The 12,531-nt window shown below is 54.2% G+C and overlaps 1 protein-coding gene across 1 annotated transcript; it reads right to left on the bottom strand.

Moving 5' to 3' along the window:
- Window positions 1-579: 579 nt before the first annotated feature.
- Window positions 580-11,782, bottom strand: Otop3 (otopetrin 3). The gene is made up of 7 exons (XM_005412263.2): window positions 11,699-11,782; window positions 6,851-7,267; window positions 6,626-6,762; window positions 5,951-6,009; window positions 5,589-5,707; window positions 2,648-3,462; window positions 580-1,320 (listed from the first exon to the last, which is right to left on the bottom strand). Exons 1-7 carry the CDS (start codon window positions 11,757-11,759, stop codon window positions 1,150-1,152), a joined length of 1,779 nt encoding a protein of 592 aa, XP_005412320.1. The 5' UTR covers window positions 11,760-11,782; the 3' UTR covers window positions 580-1,149.
- Window positions 11,783-12,531: the final 749 nt, after the last annotated feature.

The raw sequence follows: 12,531 nt of genomic DNA, 5'->3' as shown, positions 1-12,531 counted from the left end.
AGAAATGTGTCATTTTCTTGGGTGTAAAAGCAGTATCGGTCCCTGTCACCAGAGACAAGCCCATACAGGAGAGATCCAGGCGGGCTGACCCACAGACCCCTACATGTCCCCGGCAGCCACTGAAGCAGTGATGGGGGCCCTGGGGGATCATCTCTGGCCTCATGGGAGCAGGGGACAGGGCCGCACTCCCTGGGCCTCACCTTGGCACAGCTGCTGTTTGCACTGGGCTCAGGGAGATGGATGGGCTGTCAGTGGCTGCCTTCTCACCTTCCTGCCCCACCCCAGGGCTCAGAGTATCATGCAGGCCTGGGACCCACCACCATGGTGAGCCAGCTGCAGAGTCCCTCAAGGCTCGCCTCAGAGAGGAGGTGGCCTTGCGGGGTAGAGGTGAGGACTACAGGAGCCCCGGCCCATCTCTCCCCACTGTGTTTCATGGATCAAAGAAAGGATTGGTTTAGACCCTTCCTGACCCAGGAATGGGACTGTCCCCAGGCCACAGCCCTACCCAGGACAACCATTCTTCTCACCATGCCTGGAGTGTCAGGTCTACTGCTGGGAACAAATGCCATGAAGCCTGAGTGCAATCGATCAAACAAACAGTGTTTATGGTAGCAAGAGAGAGCTGTTGAGCCCCGCCTGGCAGCTAATTAATTAGCTCATTAGAAGACTGGGCGTGTGGGGAGAGCGGGGCAGGGCTGCTTGCAGAGCTTGGAGCTGGACCTCTGATCTCCCTGGATGTTCTGGGCCAAGCTTGGACTCCATGGCCCTCGTAGGAGGAGGCCGGCCCTGAGGCCTGGCTGGAGAAGGGTGCCCCCTCCTGCACCCCTGGTTCTATTATTTAGATCTGACTCTTTCCGAGAGTAGCGGTGGGGGTCCTTGACAGCTTTCTGAGGTGCATGCAGCCTATGCTGCACAGATTGTGATGGTAAGACAGGAGGCAGGCATGTGCCCAGGCCTGGGAGTGGGCATCCAAAGCTGTATCTAGGCTCTGGCCTTGGTCTTGGGCTACCGGCAGTACCCTCCTCTCTCAGGAAGGGGCAGGCTTGGGGGGCCTCTGCACCTCTTGGAATGAGCCAGCTGCCCAGAGACTTGGCATTTCCCCTGCCTTGGTTTTTTGGGGTGCTGCTGAGAGTGGGTGTTTTGGAAAGCTCAGGCCCCCAAGTAGACCTCTACCAGCCCCCCGACAGAGTGCATGCGGTAGAAGACCCCCAGGGGCAGGCCAAAATTGACAATGGTGAACCATGTTCGATAGCCGTAGAATTCCTTCTCCAGGCCATTTTCGAACTCCGGGTGGATGCCAAACGCAGGCATCATCCACAGCTGTGGGGCAGGAGAGGAGAAGGTGAGTCGGGAGGGTGCTTTCCTCGCCCCAAGGCACTCAGCTCGGGGAAGGCTGGCCCCAGAACCTGTGGTCCTCCAGCACCGCTCCCACCCCATCATCTTGGGCTTTCTGGGCAAGCTCCTCTCCGCCCATGTCTTCTGGGCCCCATACTGCAGAAGCCTCAGCTGCCTCCCTGGTGTGCCCGGGACAGCCTGAGCTCCAGATGGAGCAGGAGCCCCCCAGGCTGCCTCCACATGTGGTACATGGCGAGACTTCCCATCCAGCAGCTGCTCTGCCAAGCTGGGCTCCCTGGGCCCTGAGCTCAGGCTTCACGCTCCTGCTAGTTACAGACTCACCCTGTCCCCTTCTGCCTTCCTGTCCAAATTCTCTCCATCCTGTAGGCCCAGGTCAGACCTTCCTGATGCCTGCTTTGGCCATGTGGGTTCACACTTTTTCTCTGAGCTCCTACTGCACTTTAGACCAATTTATTACTTTTCTGCCTGGACCTAGGGTTTCACATGTGGGGTGTGTTTTAAGTGCATTACAAGTTGGGGTGAAAGCTTTCCAAAATACCCACTATCAGCAGCACCCCAAAGGGTCAATGCAGGGGAGATGGTAGCCCAAGTCTCTGGGCAGCTGGCTCATTCCAAGAGGTGCAGAGGCCCCCCAAGCCTGCCCCTTCCTGAGAGATGAGGGTACTGCCGGTAGCCCAAGACCACGGCCAGAGCCTAGATACAGCTTTGGATGCCCACTCCCAGCTTGTAATGCACTTAAAACACACCCCACAATGTTGTCCCAACACTGTCATTTAAAGGCTGTAGAATATTGGGCTAAACAGCTCCTAAGCCTCAGTTTCCTCATCTGTCCAGTGAGGACAGTGCCTGTTGTTCTGGATTACTATGATGACATGATGAGATATTGTATGGAAAGGTGGGCCTGGGACTTAGCCACCAGAAGCTAAGTGATCACCATCTTTCACTAGGAGTTTTAGAGAACTAGGCACCTTATGATCTCTTCTTATGATTGAATTCTGTGTACGAATTCAGTGGTAATTCTCTAACTGGTCCCCTGGTGTTTTCCCAGCTAGACAGTGAGCTTTGGGGGCTTGGGCTTGGGGTAGAAATCCTATTTGTGTGGGAGGAGCCCTCAGCTATGTGCTTGGCACATTCATTCATGCTGGGCAGCTTGAGGGGGGACACTTCCTGTTCTCCAGCAGCATCAAGCTAGTTGGGAAGGGGCATGTGAGCTTGATCCATTCCTCCCTGAGGGAGGATGCTGGGTTCCTTTGGCTCCCCGTCCCCATATGTCCCGGCACCCACCACTCACTGTGATATTGCAGAGGATGAGAAAGAGTGAGATCTCCTTGAGGATGCGCCGCCTCCAGTTGAGGTGGCTGTAGGAGTGGATGTAGGCCAGGGAGGCCCTCCGCAGGTCCTGGCCCAGCTCCAGCAGGGAGCCCCTGCGGGAGTGCTCGGCCTCTGGCTTCTCTGCCAGGCCCCGGGGAGCCGCCTCCCACAGTGGGCGGCGGTGCAGGCCCTCGATGATGAAGAGGTTCTGGCTGATGTGCTGCAGGATGAGCAGCAGCGAGTAGGCCAGGATGAGCTGGTTGAGCAGCTCACTGGGGTGAGTGGCTACAATGGCCACGATGGAGAAGTAGGCGATGCCCATCTGGCCGAGGGCAGCGCCCATCAGCAGCACCACATCCAGGCTGCGAGTAGGGTTCTTGAGTGTGTCCAGCTCACGCTCCTCCAGCCCGTGGATAGCCGTGCCTGCCAGGCATGCCAGGCTCATGGCCGGCAGCACAGCCACGTAGAAGGCGTAGTAGAGGGTAAAGTACTGGCGGGCAATGTTGGGGCCACTCGCCTCGATCTGGAAGAGCACAAAGACGCACATGCCTGCCACCAGCACCAGCAGGCCCAGCAGCGGCCCAAAGATGGCCCCGTGTAGGCGGAAGGGCGGGGAGCTGGGGTGCGCGCCCACGTGGGCTGCCAGCCGGCGGCCTACATTCTTCCACATGACGAAGAGCACAGCGCAGCAGATGAGGCAATACTCAGTGCTGAAGGGATAGAGCATCAGGTAGCCCTTCCGGAAGACCTCGCACACTGTGCCGTTGAGGCACAGACAGGTGTTGGTGCCGTTGCCTGGGAGTGGGCAGAGCAGGAGGCCACTTTCAGGCGGGTCCTGTTTTGAGAAAACTGGTGGCACCAACCACCCCCGCCCCCACCCCAAACTTGCGAGAGGTGGGAGGGATCAACCTGCTCATTCTACAGATGCGGAAACATCGGTGGCCCGTCACAGAAACTGGAAATCACAGAATGGTCACTCTTTTACAAAGGGATTCAAGACTTTAGGTAACAAGGTTACATAAAGCAGTTAAAACATGGTGTTCCTGGTGTCCATACGTCACCACCACAACTCACTTGCTGGGCAGGGCACACTTACTGTGTGCAATGGAGGATCTGGCTCCCACACTTGGGCGCAGTGATGGCCTCAGCAGCACACACTGGGGTAGTGAGACCTCAGTGCCTTTCGACCAGCTGACTTTCAGAGTACAGGGGACCACCAGGGAAATGCAGATGCCAAAATGTCTAATCTGAATCTAATTGAGACTTTGGCCCATTCTTTCAATTTCTAGGAAGAATGGGACAGGGGCACAAGTTAAATGCTACCACTAAGAAGCAACTAGACAAATCTCAATGGCAGCAGGGAAAAAGAGATGTAATAGTCTTAAGTAAATGTGCTGCATGCTTGAACGAACCATCTGCATAAGACCTTTCCTGGATTAACTGGAGAAAGCAGAATACAGATTGATATAGAGGCTTGGGATGATGTTAAGGCGTTTCACTGGCAATTGAAATAGCATTGGTGGGCTGGGAATTTAGCTCAGTGGCAAAAGCACCTGCCTGGCAAGTGCAAGGTCATGAGTTCAGTTCCTGGTACGGGGGGTGGGGAGGAGGTGAAATAGCATTGGTAATGTAGGGAATTACACTTTTTTTTTTTTTCTCTTGAGACAGGGTCTGGCTATATAGTTCAGGTTGGCCTTGAACTCTCTAGGTAGCCCAGGATGGCCTTGAAGCTGTGGTGATCCTCCTGCCTCAGCATCCTCAGTGCTGGGATTACAGGCACGTGCCACCACTCCTGGTAACCCTTATTTTTAAGGAGATGTATACTGAAATGTTTTGAGATCAAATGCCATGATTTATGAAATTTACTTGGCAAAAAATTAAAATAAATGTAGCAAAATGTTAATCTTTGTTACATCTAGATGATGGCTATATTCTGTTCTTCAACTCATCTATACATTTGAGTTTTTCAATTAAAAAAACCCCATGATGTCACTTGCCCCAAATTCCCTTTAAACAGTTTTTTTTCTTTAAATGTAAACACAGCTTAAGGAGTGCCCACAGTGCACAAGCATGCCATGATTTATGGAATGGGTGCGCAAAAGCGTGTGTGCTGGGAGGGCTTGGCTGGGAGGGTGGGGTGGGGAGTAGACACACAGGTGGGGCTCAGTCCCATAGATCAGAAGGTTCCCAAGCGGCGTTATGAAATGTAGCTTCTGAGAAAGACCACACAGGCTGAGAATTAGTCATATGGAACAATCTAGAGCGGTTTTTTTTCCTGCCTACTAATCTCCTGCCCTGCCTGATACGCCTAGGTATGCCTAAATTTGTATTAGAGAAATATTCCTTTTAGCCCTGAAGGCTTTTGAGTTTCTTACAAGTAAAACGCAAATACCACAGGTGGGGCACATACCTAAAGGACTTCTCAGTGACCAGCTCAACCAGGATTAATGGTTAGCTTGCTGACAGCCACAGGGCTGCTGGGAGCAGGGCTGTGAAGCCCCAGCCTTTTTTGGGGTGTGAAATGTACCACGGGCAAACTGCAGTATTGTTTGTTACCTGTTGGTTTCCAACTCTACTGTATAACTTCTTGAACCTCACCAGCTTGAGGAAGCATAGAGGTGTGGTATAGTGTAGTGAGACAGTGTAGTGAGGTGTAGTGTAGTGAGGTGTGATGTAGTATAGTGTAGTGAGGTGTGGTGTATTGTAGTGTTGTGTAGTGAGGTGTAGTGTAGTATAGTATAGTGTAGTGTAGTGAGGTGTAGTGAGGTGTAGTGTAGTGCGGTGTAGTGTAGTGTAGCGTAGTGAGGTGTAGTAAAGTGTGGTGAGATTAGTGTAGTGTAGTGAGGTGTAGTGTAGTGTATTGAGGTGTAGTGTAGTGCAGTGATGTGTGCATTGGAAGGAGGTCTGGTCCCCCTCTGTACCTGAGAACTTCTCCATGATGGCGTTGAGCTCAGCCTCGATCTCTTGGTGCATGGAGTCGTTGGTCACGGCCAGAACCCACAGCAGCAGGTTTGTGGCCAGGGTCAGCATCAAGCCACACCTGGAGGGAGGGTCATACTCTGCTCACACAGCCTGGCTGGCTCCCTGGGTGCCTGTGACTGCTGTTGGGATGACCATTTGGTCCCAAAGCCAAATCCCATGTGGCATTAGGGCTTCAGGTGAGGCTGCCCTAGAGGCCACCTGAGATGACTCCTAGACTAATCCAAAGCCCCAAGACTCCTGTGCAGGGAAGTTGTGGGGGCACTGAGAACCCCGGGAAGTTTTGGAGGCAGAGAAGACTTACCTAGTGAGATTGGTCTGGATTTGAACGCAGTCCTTACAATGTTTCCAGAGCACCCAGGTCTGAAAGAAACAGGGCCTTGAACCCAGGGGCTTGTGGGGATGGTGGATGTTGCTTGTGTATTCACAATGGAAGAGACAGTGATGGAGCCTTGGCTGGAATCCTCGCTCCTGCATTTCTTTGCTGTGTGATATTGGGTGAGTGGCAAAATGTCTCTGAAATTTAGTGGTCTCAGCTCTGAAAAGGGGCCAAAATGACCACTGCATCGGGAAATGCTTATTTGGTGGGGAAATGAAGATCATGTAAACCTAGCACCTGACGCGGGCCTGCTGCATAGCAAAAACCCGAGAGAGAATTGGACGTTACTGTGAAGAGGAGGGGTGTGTATCTGGTATGTTATATGTTTAGTGCATATTTAGGTATATGCTCAGGTGGACAGGTTTGTAGGTGTATACATTTGGGAGTCACGGTGTGTGGTGTATGTTGATGCAGATATACATAAGAGTGTGTGGGTGTGGGCACATGGAAGTAAGCAATGTGTGGGTATGTGTATCTACACACCAGAGCACAGAGCCCTTGCTTTATGGCTGTTTCTGGCACAGGTAGGGATGGGTGTGCATGCGGCCTGGGCGGGAAGAGCATGTCCCTGGTGGCATGAAGATGGCAGAGGTCTGTCACCTGGAAGCCCATGAAGACGATCTCGATGGCTGGGAAGACAAGCTCCACCTGTGACTTGCAGTGGCTGTGGCTCACGTCATAGCCGATGCGGAAGACATTGAGGCAGATGGTGCAGCTGCCAAAGAGCACCAGAGAGCCTGGCTGGGCCAGGCAGACATTGGCCCCCCTCTTGGAACCAGCTGTCCCTCCCCATTCTCTCCCTCCATCTGGAACCCTGGTACTCACCCCGCACCCAGACGGGTCCCGCATGAGGGTCTCGATGGAGCACTGCATGGGGCCGCCGCGTGGTGCCCACTGTGTAGTACAGGAGCCAGAGGAGGGACAGTGCCTTCAGTGCAGCCAGCAGGATCCACACATCGCCCAGGGTGATGGACACATTGTTGAAGATCATGCTGCCAATGAAGGCCCCACCCAAGAACACCACGTTGAGGGCCAGGAGCCCCGAGAAGAGCTGCCCAGCCTTCTGCGCCTGCCGGTCCCGCCGCAGCAGCAGGAACCAATGGCGCCCCAGCCAGGACTGCTGCCGTGCTGGGCCTGGGTACCCTGTCTCCTTGGCCTCCAAGTCCATCTGATCCTCCTTGACTGGAGTTGCTTCAGTCTCCTGTGCTTCTAGAGAGGCCATGGGTGGAGTGTCAGCAGGGGCTGGAAAGAGAAGAAGGGCGTAAGGATGGCTGCCAGGTTGACCTAAGTTCGAGTCTACCTTGCCCCTAGCAGCTGTATAATCCAACATGCACAACACAACGTGTCTGCTTGGGATGCTGGAAATAATAGCAGCCACCCCATGTACCTTACAGGCCCCAAGGAAGTTCAAACCAACGGAGAGATAGTGCAACCCTTTGCCTTGCACACAGACATAAGGAACTGGTTTGACTGACCTCAGGACCACTTGACCCATCCCACTCCCAGTTGGATCACCCCATTCGCTAATGGCCCAATGCCTAATCCCAAGGTGGGACAATGATGTCATGTCAGCCAAGGCAGTCCGAGGCATCTGCTAGTGCCTGGCAACTGGGACTTTTCATGAACAAAAGGCAGCTTGAACCCTGCTGACTTCTGGTAGGAATTCCACTCTGGAAATTGGAGCGGTCAGGTTGGCGTTTTCTCCAACTCTAAATGGTCAGGTTATACCAACCTACAGGGTGTTGAGCAGGATTCTGAGATTGAGTCTGGGCTTGGTGGGGGAGAATGCTGTGATCTCTATTATGGCTACATAAGGTGTCTATAAAATTACTTCTCAAGGATCTAGAAGATACCTACTGGATTTACAATGATAATTTCTTCAGGGGAAGGGGTGAGAGGGCTGTCATAAGAGCAGTAGATTCTCCATAGGCTTAAGGTTTTAGTATTTTTAAAAATAGCATTGTTTATGTAATTAAAATAAAATTTGAAGCATATTAAAAGTTAGGGAAGACACTTCTGGGATTGATTTGCAAAGTATATGAGACAGGTGGGGACCCCCGCTGATGGGACACCCTCTACCTCAACAAAGCTGGCTTCCATTTGCCCCCACCCACCCCCAGTGGTCTCATAATGGCCAGCACAGCACGGGGACACCATCCTTGACCCCCTTCTTTCCCTGAATATATCTTGCCACTCCTCACCTTCCCTAAGATTTCACTCAGGCCAACCACTCCATCACTACTTTCTTGGGCCAGATCTGGGGTCACCCAACACCTGCAGCTCCAAGTACAGCATGCTATCCTGTCTGGGCCCCTTTGGCCACTCTTCCTGCCCAGCAGAGCTGAGCTGCAGTGGCTATCAGGACTGTCCCACTGCTTCTGTGTGCTCTCCTGCAGGAGAGGTTCCCTTGAGAGTCCCTGCCACCCCAGGGCTCAGGACTTCATGTGCTCACTGCTCATTCTCCAGGCAGAGAGCCAGGCACCTTCTCACCTCTCCCTTTATCCATTGCATCCCCTCAGGCCCAAGCCTGTCCATTCCAGCTCCCAAACTGCTCTCAGATCTTTTCAACCCCAGCCATAACCCTAGTCAGGGCTCCCTCCACTCTCTCCCGGACTGGACTCCCTGCCCATGATGCTATTTCCCCCTGAGAGCTCTGCAAAGACAACCAGCTGCCCTCCATACAAATAAGTCCAATGCACCTGCCATGTGGTCTGTGTGGCCTTTCAGAATGAAACAAAATGGACATGTATGTAGGGGCCTGGTCCACACGGCACTCAGGGCAGGGTGGCTGCTGCTGCTTCCTGATCTGGCCTTGATTTACCTCCCCAAAGTAGTATCCAGGCTCCACTCCCCTCCCTGGTTGTGCCATGCTGTTGCACAGCTCCCAGAATGCCCTCCGCTTTTGCTCACCTAGCTGCCTTTGCCCACACCTAAACATTTGACTTGAATGTCCACCGCTCTTGTCCCTTGGTGACTCTAGTGTGTCCTTCAGGACTCATTAGACACACAGAGGACTCAGCAGAGACTTAGTGACCTTCCTTAACTTCCCTACCCAGGCTGAGTGAGGGTCCCCTCTCGGCCCTCACCTACCCTCCGCCACTGCTGTTGTATCACCCAGCAGGCTTTATCTTAATTAGCTGTGCTTTGCTCTTTCCCTCCCTCAAGTCCCTGAGCTTTGGACTTTTCCTCCACTTAACTACCAGGAACCCCTTGTCACACAGGGTTCCTAAATGTCCTCTCTGCACCCCTACTCTCCCACTCATATATCCTGAGCAGTATTTGCGCCTCTGTTGTTCTCCTGGAGCAAATGGAGTACTGAACCTTGGATGTCTTTTTGAGATTTTACAAAAAAGTTTTTCACCCCTTTCCCAGTCTACCTGCTACCCTGGGATGAATTCTGCATCCTCCTTGTCCAGAGCCCTGGCCACTCTGGGCACCTGCCTCCCACGTCCTCCAGACCTAGGAGAAGGCTTCACATTTCCCCTGTGGTCTCCTGGATCGTGCCACCCTTGCTGTCTTGGTTACTTTTCTCTCGTTGCTGAGACAAAATACCCAACCCCCAAAATGAAGGAAGGAAAGGTTTATTTCGCTTACAGTTTGTGGAGGTTTCAGTCCATACTTGGCTGGCTCCGAGGCAGAAAGTAGCAAAGCAACAGGAGCAAAGGGGGGAACGGCAGACGAACAGCAAAGCAGCCAGAGCAAAAAGGAGGAATGGCAGCAAGCAGCTTCTTTTTCTGCCTTACTTTGTAAACAGGCTACCCCCACCTAAGGGGTGTGTAGCTCTCACATAATCTCCATGCCCTCCTCTTCCACAGGCTCAGGATGTATACAAAGTGAGCACCCTGGCTTCCTGCTGAGTTACTTAGCCAAACCTCTAGACTCCCCAAGTTGACACAATGTATCAACCATAACACTTGCTCTCCCTTCTGCCTCAGCCGTCATTTCCCTCCAGTGACCCTTGCCATCCCCTCCACCACCTGGGAGGCCTTCCCTCTCTACCAAAGCGTGAAGCACTCTGGTGGCTACCTTGCTGGGGCCACTCCTCTCTGTTGAGAGTAGGTGTGTGCTGTCAGGCATACTGTGGGCGTGGTTGGCTCCCCGCAAGATCAGGAACTCCTCCAGGACAGAGATCTGGTCCTGCTTAACTCGGACCCCCCACCCTAACCCAGCATACGCAGGGCAGAACTCTTCCTACATTTGCTCATTCACTCTGGCGGTTTCCGAGGAACTTTCAGCACCGGAACGGTGGACAGAGACCCTGCCTATTAACCCTTTCCTTCCCGTGGCAGCCGAGTTCTAAGCAATCTTTAACTTTTCATTCCAGGCTCCCTTGCCCAGATTGAGTAAGGCTGAGGCTCAGAGGGACACCTTCTTGCTCCTTTTCTGCCAGCCTGGCGGCTCCACCTTACCTTCCCCAGAACCTGTCCCTGCCCCGCCTCCCAAGCAGCTACTCTAATGGTTAAGAGCCCTAACTCTGGCCTTTACTGTAACATAGTACTTTTGTGACAAGCTGCTTAGACTCTGTGCCTCAGTGCTGTGAACAAATACGCAACTGTGGAATGGCAGTACAGTACCTAGTACTAGGAGATGCTTGGTAATTTCTCGAACAAATAAATGAAGAAATTAAAGCATGATACCTGCCTTACAGGGTTTTGTCAGCTTTATGTGATTTAACACATACAAGTATGTAGAGCAGCCCGTGTTGGTTATTTGCGTATTTCTTCCCTACAGTTTTTAGGAGGTCCTGGAGAGGAGGGAAGGGCAGGGGTTATTGTTGAATTTCAGGGACGATTTTTGTCAGACTGCCTGGAGGCGACACTGGAGCAAGTTTCCAGGTCCTTTCATTCCTCTCTGATCGTTTTCTTGACTTTTCCACTTCCAGTTTTAGGAGTGTTAAAGGGAGCTACCAAAGGGATGAATTAGGTTCCCGCAGGGCTGGGGGCGGAATGGGGACGCTAGGGGTCTTCGGGAAGAGGGGTCGGGGAGAATGCGCCTGACACTGACAGGAGTCTGCCTCCCCCCTGTCGGACGTGTCCCCCGTCCGACACGCCCCGCCGGGTGTCGCCAGCCCAAGGGAGGGCCGGGACACAAACTGGTTTATGGATGAGGTTGGAGGCGGGCGATGAAAGCCGAGGAGCCGTCGGGGCGCAGGGCGGGTCCAGGAGCCCAGAACCAGCCCGGGCGGAGGCTGCTGAGCTGGGGCAGAGAGGCTTCAGAATTCCTTCCCGAGCTACCCGAGGGACTCCAGGACCAGACCCGGCGTCCAGGCAGCCCCAGCCACCTATCCCTGTCATCACGCAACCAGGTTTCTCGCTTCTTCTCCGGCTGGGCGCCCCCTTTCGGCTGCGTGGACCCAGCCAGCGCAGGGCGTGCCCTGCTCACCTCGGTGCGCCTCCAGTCCGCGGAAAGGTGAGCTCAGAGCCCGAGTTGGGGTCGGGTAGAGAAGGGGCCAGGCACTGGACTAAAGGAGTTGACGTCTTGCGAGTCATCTGCTCTCTGGCCCTAGTCCCTGGAGCCCCTAGCTCCTGAATCTCGCTTTGAAAGCAGTGTGTGTGTGTGTGTGTGTGTGTGTGTGTGTGTGTTCTCGCGCGTGTGTCGGGGTGGGCTCGCGGGAATGGTCTCCCTGCGGGCGGAGGGCGCTCTGAGTCCGAGCGGTGGCGCTGGAAGCCTTACCTGAAGCCTGGGAGGGCATCGCCGCGGGCTGACCACCGACAGTGCAGCGCTGGCCGTCCATCCAGGTGCGGCTCTGGCGCCCTCGACCGATGCCCTCGACGCCCTCCCCCCGCGGGACTGCGCAGCCGCCGCTCAGGCTCCACGACCCATCGATTTTTCTGTTGACTTTGGGAATCTCATTAATTCCTCGTTAATTACCCCTCGGGGACTCGGGCCCTGTGCCGGCAGCCAATGGCGAGGTGGCTGGACAGGTGGGCGGGGCTGGGGGCGGTGCTGGCGCGCGGCCGTGGTGGGGACCGGTCGTGGGCAGGTGGACCAGCCCCGCGTCGGCAGCCTACCCTCAGGGTGGGTAGATTGGAGGTGCAATGTCCTGAGGCCCAGGGTTCAGGCCTCATTTTCTCCCGGCAGCCAAGCTGGCACCTTCCAGGTCTGGGGTCGTCTTTCCTATATCTTATCACCAGGCTGGCATGTACCCTAGCAGGAATCTCTCTGTCCCTTAAGCCAAACATGAACTTGGGGCTGAAGAGATGGGGTTAAAGCCTCACCTTGAAAAGGTGAGAGGCAGTCAGCTCCCTCCAACCATCCTCAGGTTCCTCTGTACCCTTTGATCCCCACAGACCTTGTGCTGCTGACAGGTTCTAGTTAGCTTTCCTCTGATAGCCCCTGGGCTTAAGATGCCACTATGAAGTACTAGTCCCCAAAATGCAGTCTGCTCCCACCCCGTTCACAGCCCAGTCCTGGCCGAGCCCCTCCTCCCGCTGACCCCCAGCTCTTCTCCTGGCTGGCTGTGATGCTTCCGTCCCAGTCTCTGGTCCCTCTAATGGTCTCTGTCT

The sequence above is a fragment of the Chinchilla lanigera genome, unplaced genomic scaffold, assembly GCF_000276665.1.
Source record: "Chinchilla lanigera isolate Chin_1 unplaced genomic scaffold, ChiLan1.0 scaffold00152, whole genome shotgun sequence".
In the NCBI taxonomy this organism is placed as follows: Eukaryota; Metazoa; Chordata; class Mammalia; order Rodentia; family Chinchillidae; genus Chinchilla; species Chinchilla lanigera.
Note: the sequence above shows the minus strand (reverse complement) of the source record. Positions and strands in the feature narration are given on the sequence as shown.